The sequence below is a fragment of the Hyaena hyaena genome, unplaced genomic scaffold, assembly GCF_003009895.1.
Source record: "Hyaena hyaena isolate Hyena2069 unplaced genomic scaffold, ASM300989v1 scaffold_23, whole genome shotgun sequence".
Taxonomy (NCBI): Eukaryota; Metazoa; Chordata; class Mammalia; order Carnivora; family Hyaenidae; genus Hyaena; species Hyaena hyaena.
In genome coordinates, this window is record NW_024080655.1 from 802,637 (window position 1) to 828,486 (window position 25,850).

The following is a 25,850-nucleotide window of genomic DNA, read 5'->3' on the forward strand; positions in this document are numbered from 1 at the left end:
TTTGTTTACGGAAGCCCTCATGTATACAGTCCTTTTGCAACAAACAACTCTTGTGTTCCTTTTGTTTTTGTTTTTTTAATTTTTAGTATATGTGCTGCCGAAGCGAGCACTGTTTTTTTAATTTTTAAAAATGTTTTATTTATGGGGCGCCTGGGTGGCTTAGTCGGTTAAGCGTCCGACTTTCGCTCAGGTCATGATCTCGCGTTTCGTGGGTTCGAGCCCCGCGTCGGGCTCTGTGCTGACTGCCAGCTCAGAGCCTGGAGCCTGTTTCAGTCTGTGACTCCCTCTCTCTCTGACCCTCCCCTGCTCATGCTGTCTCTCTCTCTCCTAGGAATAAATAAAAAATATTAGAAAAATAAATAAAATGTTTTATTTATTTCCTGAGAGAGAGAGAGAGAGAGAGAGACAGCGTGAGCAGGGGAGCGTCAGAGAGAGAGGGAAATACAGAATCTGAAGCAGGCTCCAGGATCTGAGCTAGCTGTCAGCACAGAGCCCGATGCGGGGCTCAAACCCACCAACCGTGTGATCATGACCTCAGCCGAACATGACCTGAGCCGAACGCTTAACCAGCTGAGCCACCCAGGCACCCCTTGTGTGCCTTTTGTTAAGAGTTCAGTATTACTTGAAAGGACTTTCCTGATTGAGATGGCTTTTCCTTTCACAGACTCTTCCTGATCCCTATGAAGACTTTATGTACCATCATCTTCAATACTATGGCTACTTTAAAGGTAATATCTCATTCTTACCTAACATCACCTTTCCTTCCTTCATAGACTAAATGGTGTGATTAACTGGGAGAGTTACACTTGGATAAACTGATGATGTATTGTTTTGGCACCATGAGGGAAAGATGAAGGAAGTGAAAAGCACTTCCTTCATCTTCTCCATTGCTCCATGTCACCTCTTTTGGGTGTGTATACAAGGGTCTGTCGGGGCACCTGGGGGGCTCAGTCAGTTAAGCGTCCGACTTGGGCTCAGGTCATGATCTCACGGTTTGTGGGTTCGAGCCCCGCGTCGGGCTCTGTGCTGACAGCTAGCTCAGAGCCTGGAGCCTGCTTCAGATTCTGTGTCTCCCTCTCTCTCTGATCCTCCTCTGCTCATGCTGTCTCTCTCTCTCTCTCAGAAAAATTAAAAGGGTCTGTCTATCCTTGGGCCAGTACCACCACCCTTTCTTAATTATACCATATGGTATTTAAATAGCCTTGATAATCTGGAAAGACATGTCCTCCATCTTGTTCTTCAGTCTCTTGGCTATTCTTGCCTTTTCCATTGTGTTGAATCTATAGATCAAATTTCAGAAGAAATGAGAATTTTCTAATACTGGTTCTGCAGTCTATGAATGTACTCCATTTCTTCATCTACATAGGTCTTGTTTAATGTCTCCCAATAAAGATTTATTTATTTATTATTTTTTTAAATGTTTTTTATTTATTTTTGAGAGAGAGAGATAGACCAGCATGAGCAGGGGAGGGTCAGAGAGAAAGGGAGACACAGAATCTGAAGACAGGCTCCAGGCTCTGAGCTGGCTGTCAGCACAGAGACCGACGCGGGGCTCGAACCCACAAACTGTGAGATCATGACCTGAGCCGAAGCCCGATGCCCAGCCGACTGAGCCACCCAGGTGCCCCTCCTAATAAAGATTTATAATTTCATCACGGAACTTCATATTGATAGGCTACCATAAATGGTATCTTTAAAAATTTTGACTCTTCCTAAGTTTCAATATTGATTTTATTTCTATCAACCTTGTTTTTGTTTTTTTTTTTAATTTTTTTTTTTTTAATGTTTTATTTTTTTTTTTTAATGTTTTATTTATTTCTAGGAGAGAGATAGAGACAGCATGAGCAGGGGAGGGTCAGAGAGAGAGGGAGTCACAGACTGAAACAGGCTCCAGGCTCTGAGCTGGCAGTCAGCACAGAGCCCGAAGCGGGGCTCGAACCCACGAACCGCGAGATCATGACCCAAGCGAAAGTCGGACGCTTAACCGACTAAGCCACCCAGGCGCCCCTATTTCTATCAACCTTGTTAAACTTTCTTATTAACCGTTTCATTCTTTTTCAAATTTTTTAACATTTATTTATTTTTGAGAGACAGAAAGAAACAGATCATAGGCAGTGGAGGGGCAGAGAGAGAGGGAGACACAGAATCTGAAACAGGCTCCAGGCTCTGAGCTGCCAGCACAGAGCCTGACATGGGGCTCGAACCCACGAACTGTGAGATCATGACCTGAGCCGAAGTCGGACACCCAACCAACTGAGCCACCCAGTTGCCCCTATTGTTTCATTTCTAAAGTGATAATTTGTGAGGCACCTGGGTGGCTTCTGTCTGACTGGCTCAGGTCATGATCTCACAGTTCGTGGGTTCGAACCCTGCGTCAGGCTCTGTGCTGACAGCTCGGAGCCTGGAGCCTGCCCCTCTCTTATGTGTCTCCCTCCCTGCTTGCTCTCTCTCTCTCTCTCTCTCTCTCTCTCTCTCTCTCTCTCAAAAATGAATAAACATTTTAAAAATAATAATAAAGTGATAATTTGTTGAAAACTGAATTTCCAGTTACCCAGATTCAACCGAATCCTCAAGACAAAGCAGCTTTGGGCACCTTTCTCTTTCCATTGTACCATGCTGCTTCTCAGGTCTCTCCTCAGTGTAAAATGGAGAAAATGGTGCTTAGCTCACGTAAATCAGAATATGAAAGCTCTTTGGAACATGGGACGTATTCATTGTAAAAGCCTGCAGTGGGTGATGGCTGGTGACAGAAGTAGTGGCAGTTTGGGTAGTAGTAGTGGTTTTGGTATTAACCTGGATGTTACAAGTGATGAACTAGTCTTCCAACACCTTTGATTGTCTATTCATAGCTCAGAGAGGTAGTTTACCAAGCTCAGCTACGCACCAGCACGATTGGAAGAATAATCCTCGATACCTGTTGAGTGGCTCTTTTGGAGAAAGAGAGGATATGATACCAGACCCTCTGCAAAAGGAGAAGCTTCTATGTGAGTAATAATCACTGCATGTGGACCCCAGAAAGCTTACTGTCTTGAGCAACTCTTTCAGGTATTTGGGAGAATAAGGCTGAACTCGAGAGAAGCCAGAGAAGCAGCCTCAGCCACTGTTTCTGACATCGCTCAAAAATGTTCTGTTTAGATCCACTTTGGAGTATAGGTTTTTTGTTTGTTTGTTTGTTTTTTTAACAATACTGGCATTACAGAAAGGTAATGTTTTATTTTATTTTATTTTTTCATGTCTTTATTTTATTTTGAGAGACAGAGACAGAGAGCGAGTAGGGGAGGGACAGAGAGAGAAGGAGACACAGAATCTGAAGCAGGCTCCAGGCTCTGAGCTGTCAGTACAGAGCCTGACGCGGGGTTCAAACCCACAGACTGTGAGCTCATGACCTGAGCCAAAGTTGGACACTTAACTGACTGGGTCACCCAGGCGCCCCTGGAGTATAGGTTTTAAATTAAAATACTATACCTTCGGGATTATCTTTTTCTTCAAAATGTTGGAAAATTTGTTAAGACTCTTTGGTCAAGAGTAGCACATTGATTTTTACACAGTTTTGATGGATGTATTTGCTAAGGCACCTTGCATAAGAGTTGTGGAAACCAGAGGGTGCCTGGGTGGCTCAAGTTAGTTGAGCCTTCTGACTTTGGCTCAGATCATGATCTCACAGTTCATGGGTTCTAGCCCCAGGTCAGGCTCTGTGCTGACAGCTGAGCCTGGAGTCTGCTTCAGATTCTATGTCTCCCTCTCTCTGTCCCACCCCTATTCATGGCCTCTCTCTTTCTCACTATCTCTCTCTCAAAAATAAATAAACATTAGAAAAAATTAAAATAAAAGAGTGGTGAAAACCAATTTCAGCTAGCTTAAGCAAAAATAAGTTTTCACAAGGATTTTACAGGTTCCTTCTGGAACCTAAGGGCAGGTATGCAGTTGAATATCTCCCTCAGTACATATCCAACCAAACGTCAGTTCACTTTTTCTTTTCCCCACATCCTCCCCTGATCCTAGTTCAAGCTACCATCATCTCTCACTATTGAAACAGCCCCAATATTTGGTTTCCTGAATTCTTCTCTTGTTTCATGCTTACCCCTTTCAATCCATTTTCCACACAGCATTATTCTTTTTTATATGCAAATTTGATTGTGTCCTTTTTCTACTTAAAAACCTTTGAATGACACAAGACCCAAAAGCCATAAAATACCATGAAGAAAGCAAAATAACAAACTGAAAAAAAAAGTTTGCGACAAACATTTCGAAGGATTACAGTCCTTCACATAACAGTTCTTACAAATCATTATGTAAAAGATGACCAAATAGAAAAATGGGCGAAAGACATGAGCAAGCCTTTCCTAAAAACAAACGCAGTCGATAAGCTTGTGAAAAGATGCTCAGTTTCACCTCCAATTAAAGATACAGATCAACAAGTCCAGGCACAGTTTTTTTTTTTTAATTATGGGATTTGGGCAAAAAACCTTATTTTTATGACGCCTGGTATATATAGGTCAGGGTATGAGGGAACATGCCTACACTGCTGTTAGGGATGTGAGTAGGTAGACTTTTTTTTTTTTTTAATTTTTTAAATGTTTTATTTATTTCTAGGAGAGAAAGAGACAGCATGAGCAGGGGAGGGTCAGAGAGAGAGGGAGTCACAGACTGAAACAGGCTCCAGGCTCTGAGCTGGCAGTCAGCACAGAGCCCGAGACGCGGGGCTCGAACCCATGAACCGCGAGATCATGACCCGAGCGAAAGTCGGACGCTTAACCAACTAAGCCACCCAGGCGCCCCAGTAGGTAGACTATCTTAGGGAGGCAATTTGACAATACCTGGGAGATTTAGTACAGTGTGTAACCCTTGATGGCAGCACTTCCATTTTCAGATATATGTTTGCGCAGACCCCGGTGCCCTGAGGGCTCTTCCATTCTGTGTCCCAGGGCTCCTGCTGGGGAGTAGAAAGGCAGGGGTTGAGCAAAGGAGACTCATCTGGGTGGGATGGCTCTGGAGCCAGCAGATCGCCCCACACCCTTCAGTTTCCTCCTGCCCCATTTAACTGACACTCAAGAGAACATTCATAAGAAACGATGGTCAGGCTGGATACAGTAAAAAACATGAAATACAAAGTCAGCTGGTAGAGGCAGCAGATGTGAATGCCGTTGAGAGTGTGATTGGTAATAGGAACGTGTGGGGTTGACTTGCGAAGCCTCCTTCTACCATAGGCTCATCTGGGCCTCCCTGCTGCCGGCCGCTTTGTTCACAGCAGGGGTAGCGTCACAGCACCAGGCAGCTGTAAATGCAGGATCCTTGTAGTAAATTGAGGATCTCTGTGGTATTAAGTAAAAATGATCTTCAGGGCAGCCAGACTCCAGACCTTTTTTCCCGTTTTGATCATTGGAGTGAAGATCTTTTTCCACCGTCTTTGTCGCAAAACATTTTTATGCTGTTGGGTGTTTTTTTTTTTTTTAAATAGTTTATTGTCAAATTAGTTTCCACATAACACCCAGTGCTCATCCCCAAAGTGCCCTCCTCCATGCCCATCCCTCCACTCCCCCCACATCCATCAGTCGTCAGTTTTTGTCAGCATTCAAGAGTCTCTCATGGTTTGCCTCTCTCCCTTTCCCTCACCATTTCCCCCTTCTTCTCCCCCTTGTTCCTCCGTTAAGTTCCTCCTAATCCTCCTATACGTGCAAACATAAGATATTTGTCCTTCTCTGCCTGACTTATTTCGCTCAGCATCACACCCTCAAGGTCCATCCATGTCGCTACACGTGGCCAGATTTCATTGTTTCTCATTGCCATGTAGTATTCCATGGTATCGATAAACCACGTCTTCTTGATCCATTCGTCTGTTGATGGACACTCAGGCTCTTTCCATGTTTTAGCTATTGTGGAGAGTGCTGCTATGAACATTGGGGTACATGTGCTCCTATGCCTCATATGCTGTTGGGTTTTTTAACCAGAAAAGAACAAAGGGAAAAAGGAATGGGTTACCATCTGCTTATTTACAAAAAAAAAAAAAGTGGCACCTGGGTGGCTCAGTCTGTTAAGCGTCTAACTTAGGTTCAGGTCATGATCTCACGGCTCGGCTTGTGAGTTTGAGCCCCACGTCGGGCTCTATGCAGACAGCTCAGAGCCTGGAGCCTGCTTTGGATTCTGTCTCTCTCTCTCTCTCTCTCTCTCTCTCTCTCTCTCTCACTCTGCCCACCCCCCGCCCATGCTTGGTTGCTCTCTCTCTCTCTCTCAAAAATAAATAAACATTTAAAAATTAAATAAATTAAAAAGAAAAAAGAAAAGGAATATATGTAAAGGTTAGAAAATTCAAATGGTAGGGGCGCCTGGGTGGCTCAGTCGGTTAAGCATCTGACTTTGGCTCAGGTCATGATCTCGCAGTTCGTGAGTTTGAGCCCCGAATCAGGTTCTGTTCTGGCAGCTCAGAGCCTGGAGTTTGTTTCGGATTCCGTGTCTCCTGCTCTCTCTGCCCCTCCCCCGCTCATGCTCTGTTTCTCTCTGTCTCAAAAATAAACTATATAAAAAATTTAAAAAAAAGAAAATTCAAATGGTAGGAAAAAAGCAGAAAAGGAAAACTAAAAGCCCTCCGTGCCCCACTCCTGATAAAGCCACTGTTGTTTTGATTCTTTTCATATATCCTCATGTATCTGTATATTCTTTTTTTTTTTTTTTTTTTATTTATTTTTAGGAGAGAGAGAGAGGGAGAGACAGCATGAGCAGGGGAGGGTCAGAGAGAGAGGGAGACACAGACTCCGAAACAGGCTCCAGGCTCTGAGCTGGCAGTCAGCACAGAGCCCGACGCGGGGCTCGAACCCACGAACCGAGAGATCATGACCTAAGCGAAAGTCGGACGCTCAACCGACTAAGCCACCCAGGCGCCCCGATATTCTTTTTTTTTTTTAATGTTTGTTTATTTTTGAGAGAGAGAGACAGAGCACACGCGGGGGAGGGACAGAATGAGAGAGGGAGACAGAATCCGAAGCAGGCTCCAGGCTCTGAGCTGTCAGCACAGAGCCCGACACGGGGCTTGAACTCACAGACTTTGAGATCATGACCTGAGCTGAAGTCAGACGCTTAACAGACTGAGCCACTCAGGCACCCCTATTCTTGTCTTTTTAATTGCTCACAGGAGATACTATATACAGTACTATAATACTCTACTTTGATTTTGTTGTTTGTTTAATAATACACCTTATAGAGCCTTTTCAAATGAACACACACGCACACACACACACACACAATTTTACCTCATCTTTTTAAGGGCACCTACAGTATTTCACCTCATTAATATGTCATAATTATTTTAACTTCCCTTTTGATGGATGCTTTCATTGTTTCCACATTTTGTTATTTGAACATTGCCGCAGTGAGCATCTTAGTATGTGTAACTTTTTTTTTTAAGTTGATTTATTAATTTTGGGAGAGAGACAAAGACAGCGAGCAGGGGAGGGGCAGAGAGAAAAGGAAAGAGGGAGAATCCCAAGCAGCCTCCACACCATCAGCACGGAGCCCGACATGGGGCTTGAACCCACGAAGCATGAGTTCATGACCTGAGCCAAACTGAATCGGGCATTTACCCTACTGAGCCACCCAGGAGCCCCATATATGTATCTTGTTGAACTTTCGTGAGAATATCTATGAAGTAAATTCTTAGCAATGGGATTGCTGGCTCAAGGGTATCTGTATTTTAAATCTTAGTAGATAAACTGCTAAACTGCTTTCCAGAAAGTTTGCACTGATTTGCCCACTTGCCAGCAGGTTCTGAGAGTACTTGCTTAGTTAACACCTGTGCCAGAATGATTGTGAAAGCACATAAATTGTTTTTCTGTCAGGTAAGAAAGTGGTGTCTCCTTGTCATCCTGGTTTACATTTCTTTTTTTTTTTTTTTTAAATATTTTTATTTATTTCTAGGAAAGAGAGAGAGAGAGAGAGACAGCATGAGCAGGGGAGGGTGAGAGAGAGAGGGAGACACAGACTCTGAAATAGGCTCCAGGCTCTGAGCTGACAGTCAGCACAGAGCCCGATGCGGGGCTCAAACCCACGAACCGTGAGATCATGACCTGAGCCGAAGCTGGACAGTTAACCTACTGAGCCACCCAGGCGCCCCATACTGGTTTACATTTCTTGATGTGGCACTGAGCAGCTTCACCATCTTTCCAAATGTCTGTGGCCTCCCTCCCCTAATTAAACTAGGGAAAACATTAAAAGACAGAAAAAACAGGGCCCTGAAATTAAAAAGAAAAAATTTTAGAGGAAAAAAAAAAAAGGAAAAAAAGGAAGAAAAATGGGGCCCTAGATGGGGGTGGGGGATGGAAAGGGGTAGGGGAAGGGCAGAAAAGAGAGTCACAGATCCCTAAGACAGACCATGCCACCTCCTTCCTCTTTCCAGGGCCCGCCTGTGTACCGTCACTCGTGCGCAGTCAGACAGAAGCTGTGAGCAGAGGTATCCCATGTCCTGCCAGGCCCGAAAACTCTCGCTGCTGCTTCCTGGAGACCTGTCTTCACTCACTGCTCTCCCCTCCGGATCCGGCACTCACCACACCCGTGGGCTCTTGGCCTTTCCTTCCCCCTCTCCTTTCCTTTCTTTGCCTTCCTCCTCTCATTTCCCTTCTTTTTCTCTGTCCTGGGAGCCTCTTTTCCTCCTCTCTTATTCTTTTTCCCAAGAGCTCATCTTTCTCTCCTGCCCCCACTCACTCCTCTTCATTACTTTCTCTGTCCTACCAACCATTATATTTTGAATTTGAAAGTTAATTTGTAGATTATTTCTACAAATTAGTTAATAGTTACTAGTGTCGTTAATAAAGTCTTATGTACTTTTCTCTAAAATGCTAACGGGTGAAATGAAAGTTTCCTCTTTTGCCTCTCTCTAAGCAAAAATCATATGACAGAATTTGATTTCAAAAACAAAAAATTTTCTTCTTCTAACTTACGCTAAAGCTTTACATTTAAATATTTAGTAGACTACGCAAGATTTTAATGTAACTTTTCATAATGTTGATGCTGGACTAAATCTCCTTCGTGAAGGAGGCATCTCTCATAGGATTGTGCACCTGTGCTCTTATTTTAATACATTGCTTCAAGTTACTTAGTTGTCACAGTTGATCAGTAAAGTCCCCAGGGAGGAAAAGAAAGCTGTTCACTCCCTCCCTTCCTCTCTGCAGATACCCTTATGCTTCGTTCACCACTTAAGAGCAGGCAGCTTCTTCACGATGATTTTGGCAAAGTCAACCCATGTCTTCGAGAACCCCGAGATCTCTTTGCCTTCTTCTCGAGTGGCGGGCTGCTGCAGGCTCCGAGGTGGCCGATAGAATGTGAGGTCATCAAGGAAGACCTTCATCATATTGGTAATGTGACTTCTGTGTCGTGGTCCTGCTGTCCTGACAGACGTTATTATGAAAACCTAGGAAGGCCAGCAGGCTGGGGCACACAGCAGGACAGACTCAACATCTGGTAGCTCATCCTGAAATGACTAAGCCCTGGCCGACGGATATACACTGGTCAAAGTACAAAAGTTGCACTAATGTGTAAGCTCAAATGCTTCAGGCTTTATTGCAATGGACGGATAGCTTTCTAGAGGCCAAAATATATCAGTACTTAAATCTGCCTCAGTATTAATCTGCTGGAGTTTTAGGAGTTGTATTTTTACGAGCCTTGGTATAGCTGATGAACACTATATATACCAGAACATAGTCTTTACTGTTGTTTTGTTGTTGTTAGATTTTCTTGTTGGTGTTTTTTAAAGTAGGCTTTACACCCAGTGTGCAGCCCAGTGCAGCTCTTGAACTCATGACCCTGAAGATCAAGACCTGAGCTGAGATCAAGAGTCAGACAGACACTTAGCTGACCAAGCCATACAGGCGCCCCAGTTTTGACTGTGTTTTCTTTTTCTTTTTTTTTTTTTGTTCAAGAGAGAGAGACAAAGGGCGCAAGTGAACAAGGGCAGAGAGACAGAGAGAATCCCAGAAGGGGCAGGGAGAGAGGGGGGGAGAGAGAGAGAGAGAGAGAGAGAAGCAGGGCTCATTCGAAGTGGGATTTGTACTCACCTGAAGCAGGGCTTGTGCTCACATGAAGTGGGACTTGAGCGCACCTGATGTGGGAATCGAACTCATGAACGCTGGGAGGGTGACCTGAGCCAAAAGTCAGATAGATGCATAATGACTGAGTCCCCCAGGCACCCCAGGTTTGACTGTTTTTAATTGTATTTTGGGTTTGTTGGAGTGTTTTTGTGGGAATGGTGGAGACTAGTTTTGTGGGATTGCTGGTCATTTGTTTGCTCTTGGTGCAGATACAATCTTCAGCATTCATTATATGAGGGTTTCAGGACTGGGTCGCATTGAAGTGGAGACTTTGCTAATGGCTGGGATGCCTACGTCTATCAAAGATTGCTTTGGCTACTCAAAGTCTTGGAGCGCCTGGGTGGCTCAGTAGGTTGAGCGTCTGACTTCGGCTCAGGTCATGATCTCGCAGTTCGTGGGTTTGAACCCCGTTGTTGGGCTCTGTGATGACAGCTCAGAGCCTGGAGCCTGTCTTTGGATTCTGTGTCTCCCTCTCTCTCTGACCCTCCCCTGCTCCTGCTGTCTCTCTCTCTCTCTCAAAAATAAATAAAACATTAAAAAAATAATAAAAAATATTGCTTTGGCTACTCAGAGTCTTTATGGTTCCATAGAAATTTTAGGATTATTTATTCCATTTCTGTGAAAAATGCCATTAGAGTTTTTATAGTGACTGCATTGAATCTGTTTATTGATTTGGGTAGTATGGACATTTAAAAAATATTAATTCTTCTAATCCACGAGCATGGAATATCTTTTAATGTATTTGTGTCTTATTTCTTTCATTAATGTATTACAGTTTTGAATATACAGGTCTTTCACTTCCTCGGTTAAATTTATTACTAAGTATTTTACTCTTTTTGATACAATTGTAAATAGGATTATTTTCTTAAATTTTTTTCTGATAGTTCATTACTAGTGTATAAACATGCAATATGGGACGCCTGGGTGGCTCAGTTAGTTAAGCGTCCGGCTTCAGCTTCAGTCATAATCTTGCAGTTCATGGGTTTGAGTCCCGCATCGGGCTCTGTGCTGACAGCTCGGAACCTGGAGCCTGCTTCCGAAGCTGTGTCTCCCTCTCTCTCTGCCCCTCCCTTGCTCATGTTCTGTCTCTGTCTCAAAAATGAAAAAACTATTAAAAAAATGCAACATATTTTTGTATTGATTATATTGATTTTGTATCTTGTATCTTTACTGAATTTATTAGTTCCAACAGTTACTTAAAAAAAATTTTTTTAACATTTTATTTATTTCTGAGAGAGAGAGAGAGACAGAGAAGGGGAGGGTCAGAGAGAGAGGGAGACACAGAATCTGAAACAGGCACCAGGCTCTAAGCTAGCTGTCAGCACAGAGCTCGATACAGGGCTCAAACCCACAAACCTTGAGATCATGACCTGAGCCAAAATCGGCCCCGCAACTGACTGAGCCACCCAGGTGCCCCATAGTTCCAACAGTTTTTTGATGAAGTCAAAAAGTATTAGTATTTGAGGGAGTTTTTGAGAGAGACAGAAGGAGAGGGAGAGGGAGAGAGAGAATCTTAAGCAGACTCCACACTCAGCACAGAGCTTGATGCAGGGCTCAATCTCACGACCCTAAGATCATGACCTGAACCAAAATCAAGAGTGAGACGCTTCACCAGCTAAGCCACTCAGGTGTCCCTTTAGTGTCTTTTATGTACAGTATCACGTCATCTGCAAATAGTAACAGTTTGACAGTTTTACTTCTTCCTTTCCAGTTTGGATGCCTTTTTATTTTTCTTGCCTGATTGCTCCAGCAAGGACTTTCAATACGATGTTGAGTAAAAATGGCAGGAGTCAGCATCTTTGCCTTGTTCCTGATCTTAGAAGAAAAGCTTTCATCTTTTCACATTTGAGTATGGTTTTAGCTGTGGACTCGTCATATATGGCCTTTATTATGTTGAGGCTCCCTCTATACCCACCGTGCTGAGTTTTTGTCATAAATGGATGTTGAATTTTGCCAGATGATTTTTCTGCATCCATCAAGATGATTGTATGATTCGTATCCTTCCTTTTGTTAATGTGGCGTTATCACATTAACTAATTTGCAGATGTTGAACCATCCTTGGATCCTTTGAATAAATATCACTCGATCAATGTATATGATCCTTTTAATGTATTGTTGAATTTCAGTTGTGTCTTTATGTGATGTTGGCTTTCACCAGTGGCCACTGTACTTAAAATGATACTGGGAGTAGCCCAGGTCACATATGAGAAATCTTTTAGAATTGAGTGTTAATGAAAAAGCTTTGTTTCTTCTGAAATAAATGATACACTTGTTCCTCTATAGTAATAAAAAGTACATAGCCGATGATACTTTCCTGCCTTTAAAAAGAAGTTTGGGGCAGCTGGGTGGCTTAGTAGAGTATGCGACTCTTTTTTTTTTTTTTTNAGACTCTGAAACAGGCTCCAGGCTCTGAGCTGGCAGTCAGCACAGAGCCTGACGCGGGGCTCGAACCCACGAACCGCGAGATCATGACCTAAGTGAAAGTCGGATGCTTAACCGACTAAGCCACCCAGGCACCCCTCTTTTTTTTTTTTTTTTAATGTTTATTTATTTTTGACAGGAAGAGTGTGAGCAGGGGAGGGGCAGAGAGAGAAGGGGACACAGAATCTGAAACAGGCTCCAAGCTCTGAGCTGTCAGCACAGAGCCCGACGCGGGGCTCAGACTCACGAACCATGAGATCATGACCTGAGTCAAAGTCGGACACTTAACTGACTGAGCCACCCAGGCACCCTAGAGTATGTGACTCTTTATATCAGGGTTGTAAGTTTGAGCCCCATGTTTGGTGTAGAGATAACTTAAAAATACAATCTTAAAAATAATTTCAAAAGAGAAAGAAGCTCAGGGCCAAATTTTGAAGAGTTGTCAGAGGAATGATAGGTCAACTATATTCACCTTTCTGGCTTAGTTTGAAGTCTTCTATTTAAAGTTTATATTTTTGTTGTAGATGCTTTTTGTTAAAAATTTCCTCATAGTCTTTATGGAAAGAAGCAAGACAATTAATTTACAAACAAACTGGAAACTTACGATGAGAATTTGGTTTGATTCAACCAAACTAGCCACTTGAATAATAACTATTATGACTTATATTAGTTCTGGATAAAGCACCTTTTGTATTATTTCTTATTTTGTATGTTTTTAATGTCTTTCAGAATGGGTTCCACCTCACCCAGAATATTTCTATCAACCTACAGGAAATGAAAAGTTACCAGAAATTGTAGGAGAAGAAAAAGGCACAGTTGTCTTTCAATTAGATTCAGGTATTGCTCACGCTGTATTCACACTGAATAGTCGGTGATAATCATGATAAAATTATAATAAAAGCATCATCTATAATAACAGTTGCTGTTAACAATCTATAGTTTAGTGCTAAATAAACTGTTCTTCCAGACCAACCTGAAGAGGAGCCCTGATATTAATGGCCAATAGATTGAAATTTTCTGTTGTTTTTTTAAAATAACAGTACCTTTTTCTTAATAGGTCTAAGCCCATTTTAGAGGTTCTCCCATATCATTTCCCTTCCTAAAAATCAGATATTGGATATTTGGGGGAACTTGCTCTTCTTTTCTCCATCTGTGTGTTTTAGTGAGTACATTGTAGTATGTGTATATGACTCATTTACTGTGCGGTTTAATTAATTTCCATTCATTTGCAGGCTTCCCCCAGGTAGAATCCATCTCTCTCTCTTTTTTTAAAAATTTTTTAATGTTTTATTTATTTCTGAGAGAGAAAGAGAGACAGCATGAGCAGGGGAGAGTCAGAGGGAAACACAGAGGGTCTGTGTCACAGACACAGACACAGAGGGTCAGAGGGTCAGAGGGAGACACAGAATCTGAAGCAGGCTCCAGCTAGCTGTCAGCAAAGAGCCCCAGGCGGGGCTCGAACCCTCAAACCGTGATATTATGACCTGAGCCGAAGTCGGACGCTTAACCGACTGAGCCACCCAGGTGCCTCTCTGTTTTTTAATGTTTATTTTGAGAGAGAGAGAGAGAGAGAGAAAGAGCGCGCGCACCACTGCGAGCAGGGGAAGGGCAAAGAGGGAGAGAGAGAATCCCAAGCAGGCTCCACACTCAACACGGTGCCTGACACGGGGCTCAATCCCACCACTACGAGATTATGACTTGAGCCAAAATCAAGAGTTAGATACTTAACTGACTGAGCCACCCAGGCACCCCTAGAAAATATTTTTGAGGGGCACCTGGCTCAGTTGGTTAAGCATCTGACTGTTGATCTCAGCACAGGTCTTGATCTTGGGATCGTGAGTTCAAGCCCTGTGTTGGGCTCGTCACTGGGCATGGAGCCTACTTAAGAAAGAAAAACAAAAAAGAAAGAAATTTGAGAGATATACAAATATTCAGAAATTAAACACCACATTTCTTTTTTTTTTTTTTTAACATTTATTTATTTTTGAGAGAGACAGAGACAGAGTACAAGTAGGGGAGGGGCAGAGAGATATGGAGCCACAGAATCTGAAGCAGGCTTCAGACTCTGAGCTGTCAGCACAGAGCCCGATGCAGGGCTCGAACTCATGGACTGCGAAATTATGAAGTGAGCCGAAGTAGGACACTCAACCAGCTGAACCACCCAGGTCCCCTACACAGCACATTTCTAAGTAACCCATGGGTTAAAGAAATCATAAGAGACAAAAATTTGAACTGAATAAAAATAAAACAACATATCAAAATTTATGGGATGCAGTTAAAGTACTAAAAGGTAAACTTATGGCTTTAGATGCCTATATTTGAAAGGAGGAAATATCTCCAATTAATTACCTAAGCTTTCACATTAATAAATGAGAATAATAAGCACAAACTAAATCCAGAGCAACCAGAAGGAAGGATATAATAAAGATGGGGGCGCCTGAGTGACTCAGTTAAGTATCCGACTTTGGCTCAGGTCATGATCTCGCAGTTCATGGGTTCGAGGCCCGCATTAGACTCTGTGCTGACAGCTCAGAGCCTGGAGCCTGTTTCAGATTCTGTGTCTCCCTCTCTCTTGGCACCTCCCCTGCTGCGCTGTCTCTCTTGCTCTCAAAAATAAATAAACATTTAAAAAATGAAAAAAAAAAGTAAAGATAAGGATGGAAATCAGTGAAAAAGAAAACAGGAAAATAATGTGGAAAATCAAACCAAAAATTGGTTCTTTGGAAACCTGAACAAAACTGACAAAACTTTGGGGCGCCTGGGTGGCTTAGTCGGTTAAGTGTCCGACTTTCGCTTAGGTCATGATCTCGCGGTTCGTGGGTTCGAGCCCCGCGTCGGGCTCTGTGCTGACTGCTGGCTCAGAGCCTGGAGCCTGTTTCAATCTGTGACTCCCTCTCTCCCTGACCCTCCCCTGCTCACGCTGTCTCTCTCTCTCTCCCCTAGAAATAAATAAAACATTAAAAAAAATAATTTAAAAAAAAAAAAAACTGACAAAACTTTAGCTAGACCAGCCACGAAAAAAGAAGAGGAAACATACACACAAAAAGAATGACTTAATGCCAAAAAATTAAACAACATAGATAAACAAGAAAAATTGTTAGACACAACTGACTCAGGAAGAAATTTTAAAAGTCTGAATAGAGTAAAACAAAGAAACTGAATTACTAATTAAAAATCTTTACGCAAAGAAATTCCTTGCTTGACAGATGGCTTGACAGGGTTTGTTTGAATTGTATCAAACATTTAAAGATGAAATAGTACTAATCCTTCATCAGCTCTGTAAACAATAGCAGGAGGAAACATTTCCAACTATTTATGAAGCCAATATTCAAAGTTAGACAAAGACATCACAGGAAAGCCATATTCTGTAAGAAAATAAATGTAATGTTTTGATGATTTTTTTTTCTACTCAGTCTCATAACTGTGGAGACTTAGATAATGAGTATTCTAAAAATGAGGATCCTTAAAAAAATAAATAAGATAAAATAAAAATGAGGATTCCTAGCAATCATCTTTAGGGTAAAAATGTTTCCTTGCTGATGGAGGCCAAAGACCCTTGAATCTTTTCATCATCAGTGCAATGATTGCAGGTTGCCTTCAAAATCTTCCTAATTCACTGTGGCTTCTAATGTTCTAGAATCATGGAGACATAAGGCACTCCACGTTCTCTCCTTCCCTCTTCACCTTCCTTCCATAGTACTTACTGGGCTCCAGTAAGTGTATCAGCAGCAATCATTTATTAAGCAGTTACTTAGTGTAAAGTTAAAAATGCACTGCTATTTTTTCTGCATGCAGTCTTAAAAATCTTCTCATCTTGTAAATGAAAGATGAGATAAAATCAAGAAAAGAGGAGGGAAGAAAAAGATCTTTAAATAAAGAAAATAATCTATTAACTTTAAAAAAAAAAAAGAATATAAATGCAAAAATCCTCAACCAAATATCAACAGACCAATTCCAACAGCATATTAAAGGATTATACAACATGACCAAGGAGGATTTGTGCCAGGAATGCAAGGGTGGTTCAAGCTAAAAACCACACACCAATGTGACACCCCACATTAGAACAAAGGGAAGAACACAGTCCTCTCAACTGATGTAGAAAAAGCATAAGAACATTCAGAAAACTAGGAATAGAAGAGAATTCCTCTGCTTGAAAAAGGGTATTTATGGAAAGGATGGATCGACCTCACACGCGCTAAAACAGCTAAAAGAAAGACAAGTGATGGGTAGGATGTGGAGCAGGTGGTAATAGAAACATTTAAGACAGGAGATAAGGGCACCTTGCTAGTTCAGTTGATAGAGGACACTAGAGCATGCGACTCTTGATCTCAAGGTTATGAGTTCAAGCCCCACATTAGGGGTAGAGTTTACTTTAAAAAAAAAAAAAAGGAAAGGAGATACAATATTCAAGAGAAATGAGCCAAGAAAAGTTAATAGGAACCCTCCCAAGGACAAGGAAGTAAGTTGTGAATTTGTAATATCTAAATGTAAAGTTAGTATTAGGGAGGGACATAGCAAGGTAGAGAAGTTTCCAATAAGGGCATCCTTTGTCGTTACCAAAAATCATCTGATGCTTATTGTACACAGAGGTACCAGAGCTAATTAGAACTTTTTTTTTACAAGTTTATTTATTTTGAGAGAGAGAGAGAGAGAGACAAGCAGGGGAGGAGAAGAGAGAAAGGAAGAGAGAGAATTGCAGGCAGGCTCTGCACTGCCAGCATGCAGCTCAATGTGGGGCTCGAACCCATGAACCGTGAGATCATGACCTGAGCCAAAGCCAGACGCTTAACTGACTGAACCATACAGCTGCCATGAGAACTTTTTGAAAAAAAAAATTTTATGTTTATTTTTGAGAGAGAGAAAGAGTGTGAGCAGGGAGGGGCAGAGAGAGAGGGAGACACAGAATCTGAAGCAGGCTCCAGGCTCTGAGCTGTCAGCACAGAGCCCGACACAGGGCTCAAACTCACTATCTGTGAGATCATGACCTGAGCCAAAGTCGGACACTTAACCAACTGAGCCACCCAGGCACCCCAACCCCTGGAAATTTTTAAAAAGTGTTCTCTGAGGGGCACCTGGGTGGCTCAGTCAGTTAAGCATCTGACTTCGGCTCAGGTCATGATCTCACCATTCATGAGTTCGAGCCCGGCATCAGGCTGTGTGCTGACAGCTCAGAGCCTGGAGCCTGCTTCAGATTCTGTCTCTCCCCCTCTCTCTCTGCCCCTCCCCTGCTCATGTTCTCTCTCTCAAAACTAACTAAATATTTAAAAAAACAAACAAACAGGGGCGCCTGGGTGGCTTAGTCGGTTAAGCGTCCGACTTTCGCTTAGGTCATGATCTCGCGGTTCGTGGGTTCGAGCCCCGCGTCGGGCTCTGTGCTGACTGCCAGCTCAGAGCCTGGAGCCTGTTTCAGAGTCTGTGTCTCCCTCTCTCTCTGATCCTCCCCTGCTCACGCTGTCTCTCTCTCTCCTAGAAATAAGTAAAACATAAAAAAAAAAATTAAAAACAAACAAACAAACAAACCCTATCTTCTAAAAAAAAAAAGGGTTCTCTGAGATTGGGAAATGCTGTATTCAAGAAATAGAAAGCAAGAAAAATATTCTCACAATTTGAAAATCAATATTTGTTATATAGTAATGATCAGAAAGGAAATCAATTTTATTGGAGGAGGAACATATATGCAGTTTAGTTAGTAGAAATAAATGTGTTAAGTCAGTGAAATCAGGGGAGGCTTCTAGAGAAAGAACCAGAACTAGGAGGCAGGGACTGCAGTGTTTACATTTCCACAACTAGAAAAATGAAATGAGCCGATTCTAGCAAGTGACCCAACTTCCATGAACTTGCATATGCTCTGCTCCCAGTTGCCTTGATTATGAGTATTTGTGTTAGTAATACTCTGTTGGGGAAGGCTACATGCAGGGAAGTGAACAGAGTGAAGCAGCTCACAGTCTACCTACCTCCACCTTATGGAGAGCCTGAGGAGGCGTCTGGGAGACAAAGTATAAGGTCTTAAGTGGGTAACTTCAGATATAAATAATGGAGAATGTACTGCTCCTGGAACCTCAAGAGAGTCTTTGGTTTTTGTTTTTGTTTCTTTGTTTTTTTTTTTTTAAGATTTCATTTCTAAATGGGGGCCTCTAGGTGGCTCAGTTGGTTAAGTGTCCAACATCGGCTCAGGTCATGATCTCACAGTTTGTGAGTTTGAGCCCCGCATCGGGCTCTGTGCTGACAACTCAGAGCCTGGAGCCTCCTCAGTTTCCGTCTCTGTTTCTCTCTGCCCCTTCCCCACCTCACACACTGTCTTTCTCTCACTCTCAAATATAAATAAACATTTAAAAAAAAAAGGGATTTCGGGGCGCCTGGGTGGCTCAGTTGATTAAGCGCCCAACCTCGGCTCAGGTCAGATCTCATGGATCATGGGTTCGAGCCCCACATCAGGCTCTGTGCTGACAACTCAGAGCCTGGAGCCTGTTTCAGATTCTGTGTCTTCCTCTCTCTCTGCCCCTCATGCTCTGTCTCTCTCTGTCTCAAAAATAAATAAACTATTAAAAAAAAAGATTTAAAAAAATAAAAAAAAATTAAAAAAAGGATTTCATTTTTAAGTAGCGTCTGTACCCAAAGTGGGGCTTGAATTTCACAACCCTGAGAGCAAGAGTTGCTTGTTCAACCAACTGAGCCTGTCAGGTGCCTGGAAAGTTTTGGGTATTAAAAGTCTGTTTTACCTCTTGTTGACCCGGTGGTAGTCATTTTCAATAAACCCCATGACCACAAATCCAGTTGCTTTATCTGTTCTATTGAGAGATGTTTTTGCCTAGGAGGAACCCCTAGAGCTGAGAGCTCACTCTCCTGAGGGCAGCTTTTTGAATTTTCCTTATTGTCCTGTTAACACACAGTTGTGGCAGTGCTCTTGATCTTCTTGTCCTCTTGATTCACCAAGGAGAGTTGAGCCCACCCTGTTGGAGGAATGAAGAAACAGAAAACTAAGAAGATGGGAATCCAGGGAGAATTGGGGAGTTTGTCAGTTTACCTGCTATGAGAATATTGGGGGGAAACAAGGAAAGAGGTTTTAGTTTTTGAGAAATGTTACTGTGGGCTATGAATTGGATCGTCTTTAATGTTTACCTGAGAGAGTCCAAAAAATATCAGAATTCCTATGCTAATTACATCTGGTTGCTGGGCTATACTTTGTGCTTCTGTGAAGAGACCGAACCACATGGGTCCCCAGCTTTTAGTTGGGTTACGTGTACTCTTGCTGGCTTCTCCTGCCTCCTCTGTGCTTGTTTTCTTCCTCTACTCACGTCTTTATATGCTTGTTTTTTTCTTTTGCTCTCATTTATTGTTCAAATATATATTACCTGAGTCTCCACAGTGACAGAGTTGCCTATCAAAGCAAAAGTCATCATAACATGAACAGATAGATTTACTAACGATGACAATACAATCAGTCCCCACATGCCAGCATATTACTGTTTAATGCTCCCTCTGTCCTGCCCTGTGGTCAGCGTCTTTGTTGATAACAGTCACTTGCCACTTGGCAGATATTGTTAATATCTGACAATATAATGCAAATACAGTAAAAATCAGTTGCAAAGTGAAATCATCCTTACAAGAGAGGCAGGGTTTTATGAAGTTGATGAATATTAAAGAATCACTTGTAAAGCCACTGACAAATGAGAATCTACACATTTTTTTAGCAGTTAACAACAGTTGAAGAGAAAAATCAACAAAAGATGACAAAATAGGTTCTTCTAGACACAATGATAAGAATATGGTGGTACAAAGTCCTTGGGAAAACTATGAAGTTTTGCAAATAGTTTTGAAATAGTTTTGCAAAAGTAACTGCAAAAATCAGACATTTCATATGGCAGCCTCACCGTGTTTGTCTGAAAAATTGCAAACCTACTTACCTTCTTTTGTTTGTTTATTTATTTTTGAGAGAAAGAGCGTGAGTGGGGGAGGGGCAGAGAGAGAAGGAGACACAGACTCTGAAGTGGGCTCCAGGCTCTGAGCTGTCAGCACAGTGCCCGACTTGGGTCTCGAACTCCCAAACTATGAGATCATGACCTGGGCCAAACTCAGACGCTTAACTGAGCCACCCAGGCACCCCTCCATTATCTTTTTTTTTTTTTTTTTTTTTTTTTATTTATAGATGCAGGATGCCTGGGTCACTCGGTTGAACAACTGGCCCTCAGTTTCAGGTCAGTTCATGATCTAATGGTTTTGTGGGTTCGAGCCCCACATNGAGAGAAGGAGACACAGACTCTGAAGTGGGCTCCAGGCTCTGAGCTGTCAGCACAGTGCCCGACTTGGGTCTCGAACTCCCAAACTATGAGATCAGACCTTGGGCCAAACTCAGACGCTTAACGAGCCCACCCAGGCCCCCCTCCTTTTTCTTTTTTTTTTTTTTTTTTTTTTTTAATTAATAGATGCAGGATGCCTGGGTCACTCGGTTGAACAACTGGCCCTCAGTTTCAGGTCAGTTCATGATCTAATGGTTTTGTGGGTTCGAGCCCCACATTAGGCTCTGTGCTGGCAGTGCAGAGCTTCCTTGGGATTCTCTCTCTCCCTCTTCCTGCTCCTCCCCTGCTTCTGCTGTCACTGTCTTGCTCAGAATAAATTAATACAATTTTAAAGAAATTTAAAAAATAGATACTATTTTTTTTTTTTTTAGAATAATGATTGTCAATGTTTTCAGATATTCTATGTAGAATCTCATTTGTTTGTCAACATTCTTTCAGATTTGGGCTTACCGGGGTACAGACAGTATCTGAGATGCCAGGGGCAGCCATGCAGCAAAAGGAAGTGCTCTATACCACTTTAAATGTCTTCAAAGAAATACAGTGTTTATTTTTTTTAAATGTTATTAAATTTATTTCTGAGAGAGAGAGACAGCATGAGCAGGGGAGGGTCAGAGGGAGATGGAGACACAGAATCCAAAGCAGGCTCCAGGCTCTGAGCTGTCAGCACAGAGCCTGACGTGGGGCTCGAACCCACGAACGGTGAGATCATGACCTGAGCCCAAAGTCGGATGCTCAACCGACTGAGCCACCCAGGCACCCCAGAAATACAGTGTTTAAAATGAAAAGTCTCAGCAAGGACTGTTGAAAATCTGAATAGTCCTTATTGTTAACCTGGAACAGCGTTAAACACACAGAGGAGCTCTGTGAATGAATATTGGCTGGATGAATGGGTTCTAAGCAGAACCTGCTCTAAATAGGTCTGTGTCCTCCGCAGTGCCCACCGAAGGCTCCTATTTCACCAGCTCCAGAGTGGGAGGCAAGCGAGGGATCATCAGGGAGCTTGCTGTCAAGCTGCAAGGGCCCGAGGACAATACTCTCCTGTTTGAGTCAAGGTTTGAGAGCGGGAATCTGCAGAAAGCTGTCAGAGTGTGAGTAACAGAGGAATTTCCCAAAGGGGTGATCGCCAGAGTGACTGGCTCACGTCGTCAGGAGTTATACTAGGAATTAGGAGTGTTTTTGACAAAGGGAGAAGTAGTGAGAAATGGTTATGAGGATGAAGAAAAATGGAGTAATTGTGACTCATTTTCCCCCAGAGTAAAAATGTATCTACATCATTTTTTCTGCCTGTGAAAGAAATTAGTATTAATTAATTTGTATTAATAGGGACGCCTGGCTGGCTTAGTCAGAAGAGTGTGATCTCAGGGTTGTGAGTTCAAGCTGCATGTTGGGTGTTGAGACAACTTAAATAAGTAAAACTTAAGAAAAAATCTGTATTAATAAAAATATGTAACATAAAAAATTGAAGTTCTGGGGCACCTGAGTAGCTCAGTCAATTGAACAACTGAGTCTTGATTTCAGCTCAGGTCATGATCTCACAGTCTGTGAGTTCGAGCCCCGTGTTGGGCTCTGTGCTGACAACTCAGAGCCTGGAGCCTGCTTTGGATTCTATGTCCCCCTCTCACTCTGCTCCACCCCCACTCACACTCTGTCTCTCTCTCTCAAAAATAAAATAAAGATTAAAAAAAAATTGAAGTTCTGTAATCATATCTCCTAGATGCAGCAACTGCTAACAGTTTGGTATATATACAGTATTTTCCCCCCTCTTAATGTGTATGTATAATATACAGAAATTATTTTATTTTTAAAAATAGGATAATAGTATACATACTGTTTTGCAAATTGCTTTTTTCCATATAATAAGCTTTATATTTTTCCTATGGCAGTACTGCAGATTTATCTCCTTACTTTTAATAATTCATATTATTCTATTGTGTGGGTTCCATATCTTATGTACCCTGCCCCAACTGATAGAAATGAAAGTATTTACTATTTTTTGTTTAATGAATTAGCAGAATTAATACCCTTAGGCACTTTAAAATTTTTATATATATAAATATTTTTAATTAATTAATTAAAATTTTAATTTACATCCTAGTTAGTTAGCATCTAGTGCAGCAATGATTTCAGGGATAGAGTTCAGTGATTCATCTCCTAAGTATAACACCCAGTGCTCATCCCGATAAGTGTCTTCCTCAATGCTCCTTACCCATTTAGCCCATCCCCCTCCCACAACCCCTCCAGCAACCTTCAATTTGTTCTCTGTGTTTAAGAGTCTCTAACATTTTGTTCCCCTCTCTGTTTTTATATTATTTTTGCTTCCCTTTGCTTATGTTCATCTGTTTTGTATCTTAAGGTCCTCATATGAGTGAAGTCATATGATATTTGTCTTTCTCTGACTCGTTTCACTTAGCATAATACCCTCTAGTTCCATCTACATAGTTGCAAAGGGATTTATATTTTTATTTTTGAAACAGAGACAGAGCATGAGTGGGGGAGGGGCAGAGAGAGAGGGAGACCCAGAATCTGAAACAGGCTCCAGGCTCTGAGCTGCCTTCACAGAACCCAATGCGGGGCTCAAACCCACAAACTGTGAGATCAAGACTTGAGCTGAAGTTGGACGCTTAACCGACTGAGCCACCCAGGTGCCCCAGGATTTATATTTTTAAATATTTGTGATTTTATGGGATAAATTCTAGAAATGTAATTGGTAGGCCAAAGGGTTTTAAGTATTGCTGTTTTTTTGCCAGATTATCCTCCAACATGATTTCCGTTCCCAACAGCAGTGTATGACAGTGACTGTTTCCCCAAGTTGAAATATACATCAGACGAGGAGAGAATGACACCCTATCATAATGTGTCTTTCTTGCATTATGCCTGTAGGGGGGGCAGCTTTTCAGGATTTAGCATTTGTATTTCCTCTTCTGCTACTTTTCAGTAAGGTGAATGCATTTCAGAGATGCCCCCTCATCGTCAAACAGTCGATAATCAAAGGTAAAATAACGTCTGAGGATGACAGGTCCCCTCCACTGTGGTCACGTCCAGGATGTAGCTAACAGCCAACACAGGGCTCTGGCTTCACTACCGCTCAGTGTGGTTCTGAGAAATGTATTGAAGTGGTTAGAAACTGCTACTGGACATTCCAGAAAACTACTACAAAGCTCACAGAACTCCAAAATACCCCAAATAAATTTTGTTGACCCAGATTTCTTCCAGCCTAATGTATGAGTTGGGGAATTAGGTACATTAGAAAATTAATGTTTGATGTAGCAGGCTTTCCTGTTGAAATAAGATCTATTTTTGCCAGGGGAAAACAGTTTTTTAGGTTTGTTTTTTGAGGGGGGATGTGGGTTACAGAGATATTATTCTATTTTCTCCATTACAGAGATACCTATGAGTATGAACTCACCTTGCGAACTGACCTATACACAAACAAACACACTCAGTGGTTTTATTTTCGAGTGCAGAACACTAGAAAAGATGCCACTTACCGCTTCACCATTGTCAACTTGCTAAAACCCAAGAGCCTTTATACTATAGGGATGAAGCCACTCATGTACTCCCAATTGGATGCCAACACCCACAACATCGGCTGGAGGAGGGAAGGAAATGAAATCAGGTACTATAAGAACAACAGGGACGATGGGCAGCAGCACTTTTACTGTCTCACGTGGACCGTTCGGTTCCCACATGACCAGGACACTTGCTTCTTCGCTCACTTCTACCCATATACGTACACTGATTTGCAGTGCTACCTGCTGTCAGTGGCAAACAACCCTGTCCAGTCTCAGTTCTGCAAACTCCGAACTTTATGCAGGAGCCTAGCAGGAAATATCGTCTACCTGCTCACCATCACCAACCCATCCCGGACCCCTCAAGAGGCAGCTGCAAAGAAAGCTGTGGTCTTGAGTGCCAGGGTCCACCCTGGAGAAAGTAATGGCTCCTGGGTCATGAAAGGCTTTTTGGACTTCATCCTCAGCAACTCTCCAGATGCCCAGCTCCTCAGAGATATCTTTGTCTTCAAAGTGGTTCCTATGTTAAATCCAGATGGCGTGATCGTGGGGAATTACCGGTGTTCCTTGGCTGGAAGGGACTTGAACAGACATTATAAAACCATTCTGAAGGAGTCTTTCCCTTGCATCTGGTACACCAGGAACATGATCAAAAGGTGAGCCCCATTATCTGTTGATCTGCCTCCAAATGCTGTGAGCGCTGTCTGATGGATGCGAGGGCTCTTCTTGATGGTAGGAATCAGATCCAGCTTGGGAGAGAGTCTACCATTCTCTTTGCAGTCACATGAGTTTGTTTAGTTTCAAACTTTCAAGTCATGTCCTGTCTCTGGGGTGAAACTGAACATGCAACATTTCTGCCAGGGGTTATTTCACTTATAAGTGAAACAATGGGATAGAGAGGTCAGAAGTCAGAGAAGTTCATAGGTCTTTGTCAGGAGGCCTGTGGAATAAAAATAACAGTACCTAACTATTAGGCAGTGTTTGTGTATAGGGGACAGGCAGTATTCTCAGGGCTTTACACATATGACCCATGGAATCTTCACCTTAACCCCCTGAGGTAGGCACAAACAATATCCCATTATGTACCTGGTGAGGAAACTAAGGCCCAGGAAAGTCAAGTCACTTGCCCAAGGTCATAGAGCTAATAAGCGAAAGGGTAGATAATCTGAATCCAGGCTCTTGGGTTCCAGAATCTGAGTTCCTTATTATCTTTTATATTTCATCTCATAAAGAAAGAATAATAAATAAATCAGTTAATATTTTCCAAGCCTATGTGAAAGCAATTGAAGGCTATGATGTAATAGTACCCACGTTAAAGGAAATGAAACTACAGTGTATAAGATGTGTGAATACACACACCTTCTAACCTTATCTGTGTGAAAGGGTGGGAGGAGTGGTGGGCTGTCAGGCAAGATGGCTAAGCGCGTGTGCTTGGGAGTCAAGACAGGCCTGGCTTTGTGACGTGGCTTACAACTGGCTGGTTCTGTGACCTTGGACTTGATTGTACCTCTCTGCGCTTCAGCTTTCTCCTCTGTAGAAGAGGGTAATCT

The 25,850-nt window shown here is 42.3% G+C and overlaps 1 protein-coding gene across 1 annotated transcript in view; it reads left to right on the forward strand.

The window, feature by feature from the left end:
• The window catches only part of AGBL2 (ATP/GTP binding protein like 2), a 47,246-nt gene that overhangs the window by 1,990 nt on the left and 19,406 nt on the right, over positions 1-25,850 (forward strand). Inside the window, exons 3-9 of the mRNA XM_039226697.1 lie at positions 646-728; positions 2,850-2,984; positions 8,387-8,440; positions 9,159-9,341; positions 13,224-13,331; positions 21,726-21,879; positions 24,174-24,956. Coding sequence (XP_039082628.1) covers positions 646-728; positions 2,850-2,984; positions 8,387-8,440; positions 9,159-9,341; positions 13,224-13,331; positions 21,726-21,879; positions 24,174-24,956 — 1,500 coding nt within the window. The remainder of the gene's footprint in view (positions 1-645; positions 729-2,849; positions 2,985-8,386; positions 8,441-9,158; positions 9,342-13,223; positions 13,332-21,725; positions 21,880-24,173; positions 24,957-25,850) is intronic.